General features: G+C 41.7%; 2 protein-coding genes across 6 annotated transcripts in view; both read right to left on the reverse strand.

Moving 5' to 3' along the window:
- LOC105685718 overlaps nucleotides 1–20,119 on the reverse strand; it is a 55,969-nt gene that overhangs the window by 15,482 nt on the left and 20,368 nt on the right. For 2 of the 5 annotated variants that reach the window (XM_048651384.1, XM_048651381.1), the window contains exon 2: nucleotides 1,819–2,054. In XM_048651384.1, the coding sequence (XP_048507341.1) occupies nucleotides 1,819–1,980 (162 nt within the window). In that variant the 5' untranslated portion in view covers nucleotides 1,981–2,054. Of the gene's footprint in view, nucleotides 1–1,818; nucleotides 2,055–6,005; nucleotides 6,302–7,068; nucleotides 8,018–20,119 lie in introns of those variants that run through there. The other 3 variants (XM_048651380.1, XM_048651379.1, XM_048651383.1) reach the window with 3 other exon arrangements.
- Nucleotides 12,080–17,868, reverse strand: LOC125500077 (single-stranded DNA-binding protein 3-like). The gene has a single exon (XM_048651385.1). It carries the CDS (start codon nucleotides 15,456–15,458, stop codon nucleotides 14,058–14,060), a length of 1,401 nt encoding a protein of 466 aa, XP_048507342.1. The 5' UTR covers nucleotides 15,459–17,868; the 3' UTR covers nucleotides 12,080–14,057.

A 20,119-nucleotide genomic window follows, 5' to 3' on the forward strand; every position in this document is an offset into this window, starting at 1 on the left:
GCGGTACGTTCGGTCCTTTTTTTTTTTTTCAAAGCCTATCGCGACGATTGTACCTGATATGCAACTGATGGATAAAAAAAAAGACGTAACGTAATTACGGTACGATGACGTTGATAAAAATGTAATTTGTGAAATGAGTTAGCCGGGTTATATGTTTTCGAGGAGCAGGATAACGATGACTATACGTTTGTATATATCCTCGGTAAACAACTCTTCTTCGTTCAACTATCCTGAAATTTTCTTTCCCATTTACCGCAGCGAGTCTTCCGTTTCCATTTACGACCAAGACCGTGTAATTTAAATGAGATTAAGTATCCGTGGTTTATTTTCCGCCCATTTATATATATACGTACTAGATACCGTTGTCAGCCAGACGTATATATATATATATATATATATACATATATATTTGTGTGTTGCATCCGCGGGTGGAGTTGTATAGAATTTTCTACTTACAGCCACGTCGAGTTTTCGTTTTCCATTCACAGACCCGGGACAGGAACACATTGCCCTGTAACTTTCCTCTTCTTATCTCGTCCAATTTTATTTTATTCATTTTATACATCACGGATTAATTATCCGGCAAAACTCAACCCCTCACGCCCGTAGCGCGAAACGTAAACTGGCTAAATGCACAATTTTATTTCATCCCACTGTACTTTCATACTTTGGGCAAACTACGTACACGTATACATGTATAGGTGGGGTGGGTAGAAATATCCTCGACTTCGAAATGTACGTATCTAACGTATTTTAATTACGCTATTTTCTTATTCAGACCACGTTCTCGATATTTCCACAAGTCCGCAACAACGACGTTGTTTGTTTTCACATTTCTTTTGACGCTTGTAATTTTCAAAGTTCCGAAAAAAATTCGCTCAAATTTTCTTCGGACAAGAATTCCGAAGTGTTCGAAATCGACGGAAGAGGGAAAGTGGAGAAAACGATGAAAAAAAAAATCGTCTTCGAAAGAGCACTACGGTGTAATTTGTACCTACAATTGTTTTTTGAGAGTCTAACAAGCGATTGCGTAGTTCGTTATAATAAAACGAAAAATTCGTTTCTCAGTCCCGTGATACCATGTATTACATGGATACGTATTATACGGTTACACATTATACGGTGTGTCCCCGGGCAATAGCTACTTAAATATTTTAGTGATCTCCCTTTTTTCGAAGCGAAAACCGGCCGAACAGAGGAGCTACGCGTTCTGTAGGATTACCGTAGTCCGCCTTTCTTTTCGCGTTACCAATTTTTCATTGTTATATATACATACACATACATATACACATCTATTCCGCGTCTCTTTTCTCTTTCATTCTTTCTCTTTGTTCCTCCATTTTTCCAATTTTCCACTCCTGAGTAAGGAAGTGTATAAGCTGTATATATCCAGCAGCGGCATAAGCAGCCCCCGTCACAACCTCGGGGCCGTCAATTTTCATTTCACTTTTTATTCTCTCGTCGATTCCCCCAGAGTCTCGGAAATCATTAAGCTCAGTTTTGACGCATAATCGACAAAGACGGATTCCGCTGCTGCGATTTTTACTCAAATGGTTCCTTATACCCAACCGAAAATTTCACCTCATCGTACACCGCGTTTTCCTTCCCTTTTTCCCTCTTTTTTTTTTTCTTTTTTTGGTTTCTTTCTCTTTCTCCGATACGCGTTCGTTTCAAATACATTCGATTTTCCAAACGCGATTCTTTACTCCGTTTCAATCGGATATGACAAAACGATTATAAATTTGAAAAGAAAAAGCTGTGGGCGAACATGTTTCAATTTGTTACAGACGATTCGGTTGTGGACGGTGATTGTTTTACCTGCATATTGCTGGTGCAATTGAGGCTGAAAACGTCGTCCGGACTTATGATGGGCAGCGGACACTGCGGAATTTCTATCAATCCCATGGATGCCGTTGGATTATCCGTGTAATGTGCGAGTGTAACGCTGATCGTTGTACCGGGAGGACATCGAAGAATCATCGGAATCGATTCGTCCGACGACGAAGCCGTGCATCCCAGTAGGTAACGAGTGCGAAGTGTTTCCGAAAGAAGAGCTGCAAACGACAAGAATAGAAAAAAAAACAATACATCCGTCAACAATTGATACAACGTGAGGATATTTTATTTTTGCATAATTTCTCGTGTGTATAAAATAAATAAAGAAAAAATAAAAATAAACAAAAAAAAAAAATGAGTCGAGCGAAGAAAGAATAAGTTGGGCGGAAGTTATGGTCGGTTAACGGAATTCGGGTGTCATTTCAAGAAATTTTCCGCTCCAAATAATAAAAGGACGAGTATAATATGGTATATATATGTATAGTATATACCTAAGGTCGTGAAGCGCAGGAATCAGATTTTTATGTATATATATGTACGGGTAGCGTATATACGTATACATATATAACGCCCCATGACAATTTCTATAACCCTCTGCTTGCGTAAAGTAATTGCAGAAAATAACGAGAGATTCTTAGCACTTTGGAATACCTTCGGCACTGTTGTATTATGAGTGAGAAAAAAAAGAAGAAGATGAAGAAGAAAAAGAGGGAGGATGGCGAACCGTAATGCAGAGGGTTCGGAAGAAGAAGAATGAAAAAAAAAAAAAAAAGAGCAGGGATTCTTCGTCCTTTTTTCCCGCTCTTCCTGCAAGATAATGAACATGAATTACGTACATCAATTCCAAATAGTATACACAGTGTTTCGGAAGAACAATGATAAAAAGAATTCGGCGGCGTTACGACGTGTGGTATAGAAATGAAAAATTGTCAACCAAACAACATTAATCGTCAAAAATTATTCAACCGAACTGAAAACCTCAAATTCCGATTGTCTCTGGAAATGTTTGTCGTTTCGCTCACGATTATAACGTATCAGACCGTAAAAAAGAAAGATCATTTCTATCGTTCGGACGTTTGCCGTGCAGAGTAATAACGAAATATCGCTAGGGTAGTCCGAGGAAATACGTAGTTGATATCCGCACGTTCCAGATATAACGAAGATTCGGTTTCGATTGGGTCACTCAATTAACGCGGTATAATTCGGAAAAAGCCGCGGGACGCGTGGATCGGCGAACGATGTACCGTACGTACGTTACCTATACCGTGACACGATGGAGATTGCGATTGAATCGAAAGAGGAAAAATTGATCCGACATCGGCGGGGGTACGGCACGTACCTAATAATACTTTCCGATCCAATTCGACCGGTTCGGCCGGTCTAAGCTTCGCAGCTTTTATATTTCACCTCCAACTGCCGGGTAAAAGGTGTCTTCGGTAGCCGTTAACTATTTTATTAAATTTACCCCCCCAAGGATTTACGTAGATTCGCGAGGATACGAACGATACTCTATCCTTATAAACTCGTCCAACTATCCAACACCGTAGATATATTGAACAACCGTATCGCACACGTGGAAATTTTTACATATACCTATATACACACACGTATGTGCTCACATGTGCGTGCGTACGTGTACGGGTAGTTTCGCAAGGGAGTATAAGGAAAAGCTCGATATCTTTGCCCATTTCGAAACGGCAGCGAGGGGTTGGATTTTCAAAATGGCCCCGAAAGAAAGCCCAAATGGCTCCTGTATTATCCCTATATTAAAATATATATACTACATACATATGTACCCGGATATCAATCAACTCGTGCGGTACGTTTCAGCCAGCGCCGTGTCTCGAAATGGTCAAATAAATTGTTGCTCGACGAAAATCTCGTTGCATATATCATTTGTATATCGTACACGTACACATTAACGCACTCGCAGTAAAGGAAAACTTTTTTTCGTTCGCTCGTGCGATGGTAAAAAGTTCCGCTCGAAATTCGTGATCCTTTCTCCAATTTTACATCGATTTTCTCCTCGAATCCCGACGCAGTTTTCGATCCAGTCTCACTCGTTAGAAACGAAGATGATGAGAGAAACAGATTCGAGACGTGATTGAAAAATTCTTAATTACGAATATCCGACGAAAATGTCGTGAGAGTTTCTTAAAAAAAAGTTATCATTGGATTACGTGTGTTTCGTAGGACGACCGGTCACACGGTACAGAGGAATTTCTACGATCGATCGAACGCATCGACCTCCGCGTGTACGAATGAGTGGAAAATAATGATATGTGTTACACATTTCGCTATGGGGTCTGCGGCATGTAGCGATTAGAGATTGACAAATGCGACGGAATTTGTTTAGCGAATATTCCCCGGCGTAGGACGTATGGGCAAATCTAGGTATACAGCACGTGAATAATGCTTGGAAAGACGACTTTGTTTAGCGATACGATGGAATAGAAATGAAAAATTCCGGGAGCCGTGCTCCGCCCCATAAAAATCGGGTCATCACGGTCAATCGGTCTTCTCCCCTTTATATATAAATATATGTGTGCGCGCCTAATAAATATATATTTTATGTTTATCAGAGCCAGAGGAAGAGAGAGGGAGGGAAAGACTATTAGTCTATTCATGTAGACGCCACTCCAGAGACTCAACCATTGTTTTTGCCTAGCTAGTTTTTATGGCAACCAACCCTCGCCAGATTTAATAGCAATTTGTCTTATCTCTATATTTGTCTGTTGCAGACAGATCGCATATACCCTATATACGATCGTCATTAAAATCCTTATATATTTCTCTATATAATTTAACTTTCAAAAATGAAAACTTGTGGATCGAAAGTCTACTTACAATAGCAGCGATCTTTCTTCACACGAGCATTTTGCGCTCGAAATTTATATTTCATCAAGATTTCGTTTAATTTTGAGGGCGAGCAACCTGAAGTGAAACGTTACAAAATATCAGAAAAAGAAAAATAAAATTCCGGAGCTTCGTATTTTTGAAAAGAAGTTATGCCAACGGAGTCCGTATCGCGATATTACAATTTATCATGCGCGGCGATAATGTTAATTCACCGCACGATGCGACCCAATCAACACGCTCAATTTCACCGGGATGTGTAATCCAAATTATCCGTCTATACGAGGAGCCAGATTGCACGGTGTAACACGAGTTTATAATTCTTGTGGTTTTTATCGACACGCGTGAATGTAATATACACGGACCGACCGGCGGTTGTTGCCAGAGCAAATTAGGATTCAATGATTCAGAATTAACCAGATAATCTCCCCCTTCCGTTCTCCGTGGTTTCTTTTTTTTGTTCCTTTTTTTTTTTTATTTCTCTTATTTATCCAAAAACCGTATCGCGATAATGAAAATAATTAAAAGCCTCGATTTCGAAAGCGGCAACTATTTTTACGACGATGTTGATCCGAGCCAGCTGCGGGGGATGTTTAACGAGTTTTTTCTCCCCCTGACGGTCGGCGGCAACCCCCTTATTTTTTCTTTTACCTCGGCGAAACCGTTTGCTCTTTCACGTACGATAATTTTCTTCGAACACTGCACCGCTGCCTGCATTATATACTTTTACACATCCATGCGTACACATATGTATATGTATATGCATATGTGCATTGTATGCATAGACCGTGGCGCGTCTCTTTAATCGTGTCCTTGTTAAAAAGAATATGTTTCACCCCTTGAATACCCGAGCGTATTTCACTCCTCGTATACGAATACATGTGTACGTATGCATACAACGTACGACGTATGAAACACAAGTTTATTTGCTTTTCAACTACACGTGCGGGTCAAGCCTGTTCAGCCGAGCACGTCGACTAATTGTACCTCGATATACCGAGCATTGAAATCCGCAGAGTTTCGTTGCATCTCGTAATACGAATAATAATTATTATTCTCCTCCGCGTCCGCGAAGCAACAATTATTTTATTTTCGACGACCTTTGCTTCGATCGTACCGCGATACGATCAATTGACGCAAGGTGTACGCGATCGAAAGTAGAAACGAAACGGGGTACGCCCTCGCATACAATTGTACGTACGTTTCTACACGGGTATACGTAGAAATAAATTTTCGCAAAGAACTTCGGTACATACACCGGTTGTCGCGTTGATACATAAAGTAAAGATAGGTACAAAACTTAAGAAGCTTACCCATATAATCCATATCAGCGAGAATGCTCGCTAGGTGAGCCATTATGTAAATCGTGGCAATTCTCCAGCACATGCTTGCACCTTAAATTCACTCACTGTAGCCGACGACAGGTTCCATTTTCCCGTGGTTATATCGTTCCCCACTTTTCATAAAAAGCACGAGGTCATTTTACGCGCGAGGGTTATAATATTTTCATCCCTTTCACGCCCCCGTGCTACGCGATACGTGCACCTTTGCCGATTAATCGATTGTTAATATTGTAATCAACATCACCGACGATTCGTTTCGAACGCACCTGATGATAGTGAAAAAATTTGCATACGTGCACACGCATGGAAAATATAACGAATCAATGATAACCTGCGATCGTATCGTTTCGAATTAACAAAATCGACTTTCGAATTTTACCTTAATTTCCATATATTCAAATTATTCATTACCTCCGCAGTAGCGATAATAACATCTACGTATATATACTCTAGTTAAACGGAAACCAAAGTTGATAATTCAACCGAATATATGATAACGATATTCCCGTTCCTGGATTTTCGTTCGATATATTTAGATGGAGAAGAGAAGGTGAAAATAAAATTGTTACGGGCGAATCATAATTGTTCGTATAGAAATCAAATCAGTGACCAAGTGTCAACCCCCATCTCGCCCTTCCTTCCACTCCTTCCTCCGTTTTGCGCAAGAAAATTATTTGACAAAAATTCATTCCCAATAACCGATGTAATGGATAAAGAGAAAAAAAATCAACCAAAGTTTGGGAATTAGTTTTTTTTTATTCACTTCGACGAAAAAAAAAAAATTATTTTCTAAACTTCTAACAAACATTTGTCTCTCGAAAATGAGGAAATAATAAAATTAAATCAAAAGAGAAACGACTGAAATAATAAATGAATGAAAATTAATGTACATGTTATCGGATAGAAAATCAAAAACGCAAATTAGAATCAAGTAAAAATAACTTAAAGTTAACAAATTGAAAAGTTTTGTCACTTGTGCGAAACGAACGAGAAAATATATGTATACAAGGTTACGGTGTATTTTTTACCATACCAAGTATATATGTATGTATATTATGTGTATGAGGTATTTTGAAGGTAGAATAAATGTTCCTCATAGAAATGGGAATTACATCAACGAGCGCGATGAACTTGAAAGTTTTAAACACCACCCCCCCGCAGGACTCGATACACGAAAGAAATTACACGCTCGTCTGAAAATAAAATTCTTTTATAAAACTTTGAAATTGCGAGACATACTTATATTTATGGAGAACGACGTATACCGAATATGATAATTTTTATAAACATACACACCACCGTGGTAATAATATAAGAGTGAAAAATCACTCGCGCCCTTTTCTCCCCACGACTCAACAATCTCCCCGATTGCCTGCGCTAAGTTTCGTCGAATTTACGAAAATTCACGCGTACCGATGGTAACAATGAATGACAATGACGAATAACGATAATGAACGATGATAATAATAATTCACTCACTGTCCACTGTCATTGACAAGTGTCATATCTTGTCCGTGATGCGTTTACGTAATTTTTGGTGATAACGAAATTGAACGCCCGGTAAAAAAACCGTTTAAAAATGATGATAATTTTATTCATTTGTTGAGCAAAAAAAAAATATCCCTACGAATTCGAAAGCTGTTCGAATCTAAACCGATAAAACTGAATACCGTAATAAAAGGCGAATTGAATTTTATAAATAAAATCCACGTTGCAGATGGTGAGATCCTTCGACATCGCATCCACTACCACCGGTTGACCCGACGGCGACGAAAGCTAACGGGTAACTGTCCTCTCTCTCTCTGGTTTACCATGTTTCTCTCTCTCTCTCTCCCTCGATCCACCTCCATCCCTCTCCGAAGCTCTCTTTTCCTCTCGGTACCACAGACTCCCTTCCGCTCTGCGCGAATTCATCTCGTTCATATCCCCACCGTGCCGACGTTCGTTTCTTCCCCCTCCCGTTTCGTCCTTTCGTCCTGAGAACCCATCCCTCGACTGTTTTAACCCACTTCCTTCTCTCTCCGTTTCTCTTTCCTCAGCCTCTTAGCCGCTGCGCACCACACCCCTTACGCGGAGATGTTTTCTCTAGTTTGTTGCCAAAGAAATACGTAACCTGCATATAACAACCCGGGCAGAAAAGCCTGTCTGACTGATGCGCAACTTGCGCATATCTCGTCATCTCTTTCAGCATCTCAACGTCGTGTGTGTACTACATACCTACCGGAGATGTTATCCGTACGTCTGTTTATACCTAGAGATACACGAGTATCAAGCGTATGACTTCATTTCAAACAGGTGTACGCCGTACACCGAGGTACGCGAATGAAAAGTTTTCCCGTTCTACCCTTTCCGTCTTTTTTTTTTTTTTATTCTTTCTTTACTTATCGTTAGCCGAACACCGATTACTCGGTGCATCTTGTGTGATATTTTATAGCGCGAGGTGTGGGTGTGCCGTTCGAAACGTAAGGGGTGGAAAATGATCGGGCGTATCGTTGGATAAATTCGTATTAAACTTCACAGGGGGATTTCGGGGGATCCGAGACCGTCGTAGGTATTTTGGTGAATTTGGATTACGCCGGTTTTTTGAAAAGGAAAATTCAGCTTCTCCTGTTAGTGGGGTTTTTGGATAACGAAGGATTCTTGTAGATAAATAAAAAACGTAAATTATCTCTACGAGTAAGCCACGTATTTTAAAACTGAATGCCCCGCGAGAAGACGCGACTCGACGCAAACTAAAAATACACACGATACAACGTAGGGTACATATAGTATACGTACAAATCGTAGCGAATGTGCCGTATATACTGCACGCATCTTTCGATCAAATCATCGAGTTTTCTCGAGCGGAAGAAAGTCTGAAAAACTCTCCTCTGTTCGGCTATCTACACGCTCGTATGCATATACCTACACGCGTCCACCGCGTACGTATGTAAAAATACGCGGTATACACGTCGTATACTGTATTAGGAGCTTCAACGGTATGCGGGGGAAATTTGTCGCGATCGCTCCGTTCGATTTTATTGGACGAAACGAGTTTGCAGAGAGGGAAATAAATTGATAAAAAGTGTAGGCGTGTAATCATCGTTTTCGTTTTGCTATATTCACCGATTTCTTCGAAAATACACCCGTCTACTCACATCCGCATTTATGATATGTATATAATAAATAAATGGCGAGAAGAGGACGCGATCTGTGCAGGCAGCGTTCGTGGAGCTCATTTTTTGCGCCACATCCTCCGGGTCCGGTAGGGTCGGTGGGTCGGTTGGATTTTTCAGCGAAATATTTTTCTTCCATATTTTTATTTAACGAAATTCGATTAACCGGATCGTGGTTCTGAGTTATCTTCACTAGAAGACTGACCTCCACCCCGCCCCTCGTCCCCGACCGAATCATCGATGAAAGACGGCGATGGGAATTTTTTTTTTACTTCTCCTTCTCGTTTTGTCATTTCCAGCCGGACGATGTTCATACCGCACAAGTACTACATACCGTTTACGAGTGCAGCCATTGAAATAAACGAGACTAGGAACTGGATGAGAGATCCGTGCGGGTTTTTCTTCCCTCTGGATTGTTTTTTTTCTCTCTTTTCTTTTACCATATTTCGCGCGAGTTCGACGAATTAATAAATTTAATAAGTCATGTCCGCACGTTTAACGTCCCCTAAAAATTTCAGCGATTCCAATATCTGTAATACCCGGTACGGAATTCACGCGAATGTTGGAACGCTGAGAAATGCCTTTTATTTTTCTATTCATGGTTACTGTACGCGTATAGGGTTATGAAAAAATTGAACGACCATATAGTTTTTCGTTCACGAATTTCGAGTCGAAAACGTTTCGGGTTTCATAGCGTGTAGTTTCTTGAGAACAGCCGTGAGAAGCTTATACGGGTCTCAAATTTAATCTGATTCAAGAGTTCTTGAGAAAAAAAAATAAAAAAAAAAAGTCGAAAGGCTGTTGACGTGGAAATATCGAATTCCATCTCGATTTTCACCTGATCATGTAGATCGAGTCAGCCAGTGCTCTGGGCTCTGCAGATTTTAATGTTTTACTTTTTCAATCTAGCCGATGCGAGATTTTTCACATTTTTTCAAAATATCGCTAAAATTATGATTTTCAACCCTGTTTAAAATACAATAAATTGAAATACAATAATTAGAAACAATGGTATGTCCATTAAGTCCGAATTGATATCGCAATACACGATTCATTAATTTTTCCAATATTCGTTGCAATATTGAATTTTTTTTTTTTTCCTAGTTCAATTCAATTTATTGAATCAACAAAAATTAAATAAATCCACCATCGACGGGATGACGATGATAAAAGAAAAAAAAAAAAAAACATTAAAAAGCAGAATAATTTACCCGAAGCGATATTTATAAGGGTTCGTAATCGGGGCAAAAACTTTGCGAACAAAAAGTTTCGTTGTAAAATTAATTGGAAAAAAAGTTCGAACTAATAATGCAATGATGCTTTCCGTGGATTCAGCAATTGAAACTTTCCTTTTTTTTTTTTTCTCGTTTTTTCTCGCGTCAAACAAACAAAATTTTTCTCTGTGTTCTAATTTATAACGATATCGTTCGAGTACAAATAGACTAAAAAAATTCCTCCGAGCATTCGGCCTGAAAAATTAATTCAACGGGATCCTCGAGGACCGGCAGTCGGGCGGAAGTTGCGAGGTAACAATTTTCATGCGGTAACAATATTCGTGCGGATTTTTCCAATATCGAATATGAGTTTTGTCGATTGCGGTTGGCCATTGTACCGATATACACATTTTCTCACGAGTATATACGTTACGTACGTACACTCCGAATACATCGATGCAAACGTACAGCGGAGTTACGTACACACGGAAGCAAAGAATTTCGAAAGTTGCGCATCGGATCGAGAGCCCTCGAGCGCAGTCTGCGAAGCAGTAGATTAAGAAGTTGGAATAAAATACGTTAACGGATTTTTCTTCAACGGGGAGGTCGAAGTTGTATTCGTTTTCTATTTATTATACAAGATGCCGGGGATTCGCGGGGGGGGGGGGGGGGGGGGGGGGGGGGGCAGAACTTCGGGCGAGATTCGGAGTCCGCTGGGGTGGTCGGCTCAGGAATCGCGAGAAATTTTCATCCCTCGGCCGGACCGCGACGCGCGGGGTGATGATGAAAAAAAAAAAAAAAAAAAAAAAGGAAACAATCCTTCGCGGTTGCCAACGGTTGAAATCAGATTCGATGATAACGTAGGATGCAAACATGCGCGAATCTCGCCTCATCGCGTACAAGGGAGAAAAGAAGATTATGCACGGGTATAAGGAGTTCAAAGGTGGCGCGAGACTCTATGCGAAACGACAACGCGCTGTACTTAACGTCACGACGGCACTCGCTCGAGGTTGTATTATATATAGTCGCGTTAAAAACGAGGAATCAACTCGTCGACGGAGGACTTCGTTTTCTCATTTTCTTCGCCCGATTTCTCAGTACAAGCTTGTCACCTGTTGGCAAAGTCAGCGATTTTCCTCATCCCTCCCCCCCCCCCAAAATCGTTCGATGTTGCATACGGACCACTCATGATTTTTCCGGACCCCGAATATCGCAGTCGAGCGGGAAAATATGTTTTCGAGCAGACGTACAAATTATTTAAACGTTTTAAATTGGTTTCGAGGATATATTCAATTAGCATAAGAGGATCGCTGGGAGCCTAGGGCGATAAAGCTGAAATTCTTGCTCGCGCAGTTCACCCCGTTATAACTCGTGTTATGCCGGAAAAGCTCGCGGCTCGAAGCGTCGCCTGTTTATTGGAGCTTCGAGGCTCCTCGCATCTGACGTAATCTTGTCTACGACCGCCTAGACGCTACTATCAGCTCTTTTTCTCCTTCGTTTTCTACTCCTTATTTTGTTTTCCACCTTTTTCTCTCATTTTCCGACCGTCTGCAATTTTTTTTTTTTTTCCCTCCCTCCGCCCTCCCCACCCCTTCGACGAAACGTCAACGTATAAAACCGGACATCACGACACCCTCGTTCGATCCGTCGGTTTTTTTTTTTATTTTTGTGGAGCTGTTTTTTAACGTTAAACGGACAGGAATCTCGGTCCCAATTTTCATAAAGCGTAAAAACGACGGTAATACGCATAATGAGATACAGGTATGTGTATACGGATACAGGATATGGGCGGTACATACGTGTATATAGAATAGCGGGAACTGTGTCCACCAAAGCAAAGAGGATTAATTAAAAATGAAGAATTTATCGTCAAAGCATAATAAATATATAACATACGTGTACAGAGTTTAATGTTTGGAATATCAGGACCAAACCGGGGCAAATCTATACGATATACAGGTACAACCGTATCGTATGTATGTGTACATTTATATCGTACCCATGACCACCTACACGTGTACCGAATGGCCTAAAAATAATCGTAGTTAATTTCAAAACGAACGTACGCCAACGGCAAACGGGCAACGATTTTTTGATAAACTTTGATTCGTTCGGTTGGTGATTTTGGGATTTTTCAATTTATTTACAGACTAAAGAATTTAATTGGAACGAAATGAAGCTGTTGCTTCAATTTGGAAACGTAAAAAATGTCCAAAATCCGAAAAAAAGAAATTCGCGCTTTCCGTTCACCTTTCAAAACGACCGAGCAAAATTTTCCCACTCTTCTCGTCCTCTCATCTCAGATTAGGTAGAAATTTCGAATCGTCACATCGATTCAAAGGGAGACATTTTTCCGTACAGACCGTTAAAAAGCGCGCCGGACTAGATACGGCGAAAATTATTGAATTTATCTGGTACGTACGTCCCCCATGTAGGAATCATTACGTACGATGTGTTTCGTTGTATGGCATCAGTTATCGGAAACATTGATTTCGCCGCGTTTGAATTGGTGTTGGCATTCGACCGTGAAGAGGAGATAACAATTCGTTCTGCACTTTTCGATTCTCGTAACCGTTAAACGTGTCATCGTACCGTACAGTGCAGGGGACGAACAAAAATCTCCGATACGTCGCTTGTTCGAGTTTTCTTCCGGGTGGTTTTCTTCCCCAGATTCCCCGTAGTTTTGAAATGATCCGTTTGTTTTTTGGATTCGTTCTTTCCCCCTCGTGAAATCTCGACGTTGTAACGAAACTTTTTCGGGGCCGGAGGGGAAGGGAGACGGTTACGGGCCCTTTCCGCAACCTCAACTATTATGACGGTCAGGTGCAAAATATCTACGAAATAATTCAACCGCGCCCGTTGTAAGTTTAACGCCGTTTATAAACGGGACGCTTTTGATCACGGTCTATTTAACTTCCTCGCAAACTTTCTACAATGAAGTATAAAACGTTATAGTACGGTATGTATACTATATAATGTATTCGAGTAGATGGGGTATGGACTATGTGTATGTACTACATACTTAGAACGTTTTTCGCATTCCAACTTCTGAAGTTTGTTACCGAGCTAGCTATAAGGATCGAAGTGTATTTACTCGATTTATTTATCTTGAAAGGTAGATGCGGACGGTATATGTGTATATGTGTGTGTGTGCATTCCTTTTTTTAATACCTGATTATAAGTTCGTTTGTTTTATTATGAACAGTGTTTGAATATTTACATAGACAAGAAATATTGAATTATACAAATTGAAGGAACGCTGATTAGCTGTATTATAGTCATTAAGGTGTATCATTTGCGATGAAGTTTCACAACACAATCAATGTCTTATTTAACAATCGTATCGGAAACGTCTCAACCGTTGAACGAACGCTCGTGCAAACCGGAATCGATCGTTTTCAACAGACTGCGCCGTATTCACTGAAAAACTTCGACGGTCGATTACAAATATCGATCGAAGTTCGCGGAATTTTTCTTCCCCTTTTATGGCGCGCAACGAAGATCTGGAAGTTCTCTTTCTTTGGGAGGGGATCGTCCCGACCCGTACAATTCGGTGCGATCGGAGATCGTTACATTCATTAAATTTTTTTTCATCAAATTTATTTACTCGCCGATTCGTCGCGGTGAAAATTTTGAGACGATCGTCCGGCGAGCTACCGCATAAAGAAGTCCGATTGATCGGAGTCTTTTTCGAACCTCTTCGCTTCCTCTTGCATGCTTTCTTTGATCTTGAGTATTGCGGCTGATTCCATTTGTCCGTTTTCCCCTTGATTTCCGAATCCGGGAAGTCCGAAATCCGCTATAGCACCGTTACCGACGTCTCTGGGGGTCGCCGGTCCGCTCGCCGGACTGTTGGCCAAGCTGTCGTTGTTCAGAACCGAACCCATCGACGAGTTTTGTCCCATGCCTCTGATTTGTGAATTTCCGTCGTTCGACGTAGCGCTCCGTCCACCGGCCATACCGTATTCACCGGGGGCCGAATTTCCCCGTACCGTTCCCGACTTGACCATACCGTAAATGTTACCTTCCGGGCCCGACTCTTGCGGGCTGGGCATCGTCGGTGTACCGGGTCCCGAGTGTCCCGTAGAACTCGTCGGAGCACCTGCGTAGTTGCCAGGTGAAGCGGACGGGTAGCCGTTGTTGTTCATCGGCGAGGAGGTGTTTTGCTGCCACTGAGGCCTCGCACCACCCGGGGGTACCATACCGATGAAGGATACCCCGGGGCCGGGTGGTCCCCCCTGAAGTCCCGTATTCGGGCCGCGGATACCTGCCGTCTGTCCCATAGGGCCCATCGGCCCCATACCTCCCATTTCCTGACCTCTGGGCGCGTTCATTCGATGATTCATCTGTCCCATGTGTCTACCCTGGATGTCCGAGGTCCCGTTCGACATCATATTGGCCGGCGGGTGTCCCGGATGCCCCGGATGTCCGCCGTACTCGTTCACCATCGGCATTCGCGGCGGTCCGGGGGGCCCCCTCGGTCCCATCGGATACCTCGGTCCCATGTACTGCGATTGCATCATTTGCTGCTGATGGGGCCCTCCTTGCCCGGTCTGCGGCATCGGCGGCTGTGATGTCTGTTGCGTGGGACGCATGGACGTCGCGTTGTTCGCGTAAAATCCCGCGGGTCCGGGTCCCGCTCCCGCTCCCGCGCCCTGAGCGGGTCCCCCTTCCGTGGGCGGACCCATCGACTGCATGGGGGGAGCGATGCCCGGGGGCCCGGCGGCACCGGGAGTCGAGGAGTTGGGTCCGTAGCCCGTTCCGTTGACGAAGCCGTAGTCGTGAAACGCTTTGGCTTCGCTGCTGTGCTCGTTGGTTTCTCTTCGTTCTGGCGCTGCGCAGTAAAGGTCCCAAAACACGCACCACCAGGAGTGAAGGAAACCAGGTGGTTCGCCGAGGCTTATGTTCTTCTCCCATCTTATTTCCGAGAGGAATGTTTGCGCCGATTTTTGTGCACCGACGTGAAGCAGATACTCGTAAACGTACAATGCCAATTTTTCGCGCGCCTGAGCGTCCGACGACACGCTCGTTCCACCCTTGTTCTTGGCGTACATAACGCCGTTCGGTTTCGATGATTGATCGAAGAGTTTTGGTGAATTTTTTTCGCTCGTTCACTCGATTCGCGAAACTTGTCGAGGTATTTTTTCGTTGACTTTATTCAGTCGTTTTCAATGTTCGACAAACTCGACTGACATTTTCTTCACTCGCATGAGAACGTACCTGCGTAGAACGAACGTTTAGCGATTCCACGAAGGGATATTAGGTTTCCGTTTCACTTGAACCTTGTGTATAATATAAGGCATGGGGAAAAATGAGAGAAAAAAAAAAAAAAGGGACGTTTTCTAAGTGGTTTTAGTTTTAGCTGCGTGGGCTGCGCAGCTGATGCTCGCTAGCTACGACCGGGCCTGACTGACCTGAGGTCGGTTAGGGTCCCACTTTTAACCCTGATGGGGGAGAGCGGTCTTTGTCTAATTCCAGATCAGAAACTGGCCAATCATAGAACGAGGAATTTTACTTTTAAACCTATTTTCCAGAAGCGGGTAATTTTACCGCTAACAATAAGTCGACACACGAATAAATCCCTCGATAAATTCGGTGCGTCCGTCGTTGAATTTTTCTAATCAATTTATATCGCACAACTCGCGACGATATATACTGAAAAACATGAATATCTACCGCTTAAATTATTTCATCGGAAAATACCAAGTTCGCACTCTTATCGCTGCCCGATATTGGGCAACTGGAATGATACGAAAAATATCAAACACAGTTTGGTCAGTTTCGATGTAATTCCACCTGTGTGTCTGTTACCGCGTAGGAGACTTGTTTTATCTTCAAATCGTCAAACTTTTTCTACCTTTTCCCATTCAATTATCTTTATAATCGTTATGTCATTTACGTTACCTTCGTTTTCTTTTCATTCCTGTTTTTTTTTTTTTTTGCTCCATCGTTTAGCTTGTAGTTTGGGGATATCGCGCGAGTTGAAAATTCAACTCACGAACCAGTTTTCCCCATTCAGTTTAGAGTCACTTCTGCTGAGAGTGTAAATTCGCTCAGGTAATGTCTTAAATTTAATGGTGCACTTTATTACACATAGCGGATGTACCAGGACTCCTCGGCGTTACTGAAACTAAATTTACATTCGTTTAATTTTTACACACCTCATTACAACGTTCGGAAAAACGAAAATCGAATTCAATTTCGTATATTTCGCAAATGGTACTAACTCGGTGGGCGTATGTTACTCGGGTATACGGATGGACGGAAATATTCCGAATGGTAAAACTTCCTTACCTTATACACGCGGTGTACATAATGTATTTTTATACTCGGGAGTCCTTCGCTTGAGTAGCTTACACAGGTAGGTGCACATTCGGGGGAGAAGGAGGAAGGAGGAAGGAGGAAGGAGGGAGTGATCCTGAGTCTGGCTTCGTGAAACCCGAAAATAAGAGGTCCTAGGGCTGTATACGTGTTACGTACTTGCGGGGACCGCATCTCTGTCTGGAGCACACCGACGTACCACCGCGCTCTGGACTCGATTCCTTTCTCTATCTCTCTCTCTCTCTCTCGATTTTTTTCTTCACTTTTCTCCTCTTCCCTCTCTATGCATATTTATATACAAAAGTACCATACATATGTATACGTACGTAGGATGCGCGGGCGAGAAATCCCCCGGTAATAATATCCGTCCCCTCGTATTGTTTTTCTTTTGTATTTCTCCTCGGGAGAAACTCGAACAATCTTCTCCAATTCTCAAGGGGTAATTATAACGTCTCCGATACAAGTAGATATACTTTGAGCGCACTCCAAAAAAAAAAAGCAACCATTCCAGGTTTGGAATCGAGGGGGGTACGAAAACGAGCACTTTTCAGATTCGATGAAAAACTAGCCCGGTTCAGGTCGAGGCGATCGATGGGATACCTGACATACCGTGTCCTTTGGCGATCTGATTATAATCCGCTATCAGAATCGATCCCTATGCTCCGTACGATCGGATGCTCGAGCGATTGTTTTTAATAATGGTTACCGATGGGGAATCAGCTCCGATTACGCAGATTATACGGGTATGCCGTGTAGACGTACAACCGGTTTCCTCTCATACGTGATTAGAGCAATTAGCTATCGGGTAGTCGGGGTGGCGGTCTACATCGGACTCGGTCGGTTATCACAGCTCAGCCATTCCTAGGTTAAATCTTTGCTTGTAATCTCGTAGGAAATGAACGAGCTTAAAGGGGTAGTTCGAGTGAATAGCGCGCGAATGGAAGTTCCAGCGGACGTTAGGGTTCACCGGCAAACCTCACCCGCCCCGACAGCCGCAGTTTTGTTGGTAGGATGAACACGTACGGTAGATAAACAGGTGGGTCACTAACCATCGCCGACACCACTACCACCACCGACACCACCGACACCACCGTGAAACGTGTCATCGACGCACACGACGCTTTTTATCTCGACCACCGCGGTTTTACGGTGACTCCCGCTAACCCCCGTAAGAAGACTCCTCCACCCCTCCACCCCCCCTACCCTCCTCTCTAGCCGCACTTTTAAATGATCTTCGTAGAAAATATAACTTCACCCCAAGACAAATAATAGATAAAACTCTACCCCGTCGCTATCTCACTTCGCACCCGTTCCGTAACTGTCGTGGGGGTTAATAACTGGGAATGAACGAAAAAAAAAAAGAAAAAGAAACCGATTACGTGCAGATTGAATTCGACTTTCGAAAGAGCTCGAATTATTCGGTAAGATTGTTTATAATTTTCATTAGTAATACTAGAAAACTGGAGGAGAAAGATTTGGCGATGGATTATATTGAAAATAAAAATCACGGTAGATTCGAACTTCCGTGGAAACTTATTCGGTTAATTTAATGATTCACCAACTAATAGCTTGATATCGCCGTTTTGAAAATTGGAAGAAAAAAAAACAAGCTTTCCTGAGAGTACCCGGTATATAAGTAATATGAAAGAAAAAAAATTCTGCTTCATATTCCTTCAGGAGAGTTGTTGTTTTTTTATTTTTCTTTTTATTCTTCATTCTTTTCAGTAACAAAATTGAAGATTCGACCATATTCTTGTACACCGCTTCGATACTTAAATATTATACAAGGTAAGTTAGCAGGTAGGAAGAAAAAGGTCCTGCGCTAAAAGCCGCGAGGGGATCGAAGGATAATTAAGTGGTTTTTCCAGCATATTGTTTCGGATATAAGTGCAGGCGGGAATTTAGCTGTCTGATATTAAAGCCTCCGCCAAAGCTTCAACTCTCCTTTGAGCGAACCTTTTGAGTTCCCTTCTACGGTTGCTGAGCAAAGGGAGAAAAATAAAGAAAAAAGGAAGAGAAAAAAAGTCAAATTCTGCTTTCGTTACGACGTGCACGTAGGTTACCTACCCGGGGGACGTGACGGTTATAAAATAATTTTCTCTGCGACGTACCGTACGCAACAGGTAATTAATTAAGCTGAAGCTTCGCTGATTATGCGGGGTCTTCGGAAAAATGAAGAGAGAGAAAATATGGGAAGGAAAAATATTGGAAAGTTGAAAAGTTATTGAAACCAAACCGTCGAATACCACAAAAATATTATATAGTATATTAGACGAAAACTGGAATCATATGGGTATACGATAAATCAGAAGTACGAAAATTCATCCGTATAATAAATATTCACAGGAATATCAACGTTACGCGAATTCAATGTTATGTACTTTGCCAATATTTACACTTGTGTGCAACGGGAAACTCTTCTTCTTCTTTTTTTTAATTTTTTTATTTATTTCAAAGCTCTATTTCATTCATGTAGTTACACACGTAACATATAAGAACGAATGTGCATCAACAAACCTGACGTGTGCGCAACCTGGAAAATTACTTCGGCTCTTCGCACATACAACGTATGCACATGCAATATCTATATTTATCCAATATGTACATAGAGGTAATGCGATGATATAATATAATATAGGTAATAGGATGTAATATTGCATATATAGTTCCTCGTGAACTGTAGTCATAATATTCCTACGACGATAAGAGCTGCTCTGAAACGACGCTCGATCATGGACATGAAAATTCGTTGCGCATAGCTACTATGTATTACGTAATTACACGGACATTTTGCTTATAACAATCAAAAATTTCATTAAACTCGTAGGTATAGGTGTACGTATAATAGTTACACGTACGGGTGTGCCGATGATTTACTTTATGTCATACATTATTATGTGAGCGATTCGCAGGGCGGTGAAAGAAAATTAACTTTTTTTTTTTCTCTCTCTTCTCTTTTATTCTTCTCTTTCTTCTTCAGCAATATATGGGGTAATACGTTATGTTTTTATTGTTATCATTGTTATTATTATTATTATTATTATTACGACTACGAGGACGCGAATTTTACCACCATTTTCGTTATATAACCTGTGCACGGAATTTTATGAATAATATAAATGTTCTTTTATTTTTTTGAAGGATCAGAAGTGATACTTACGCGATGAAATGGAATTGTATATCGTCCGTCGTATAGATTGCGACGTTTATATTTCGAATCTATACATGTATGTGTGCGCGTATAGTACATTGAAATATAAATGAAATTTATGGTTCACCATCGTTTGTATTACTGTAACATTACATTAGATGGGAAGAGGTGTTACACGGGCGGTGGTACTTATTCGAGATGAATAAATGGAATTATTGATACGTTTCAATTTCCTGATAATTC

Source organism: Athalia rosae, chromosome 2 (assembly GCF_917208135.1).
Source record: "Athalia rosae chromosome 2, iyAthRosa1.1, whole genome shotgun sequence".
In the NCBI taxonomy this organism is placed as follows: domain Eukaryota; kingdom Metazoa; phylum Arthropoda; class Insecta; order Hymenoptera; family Athaliidae; genus Athalia; species Athalia rosae.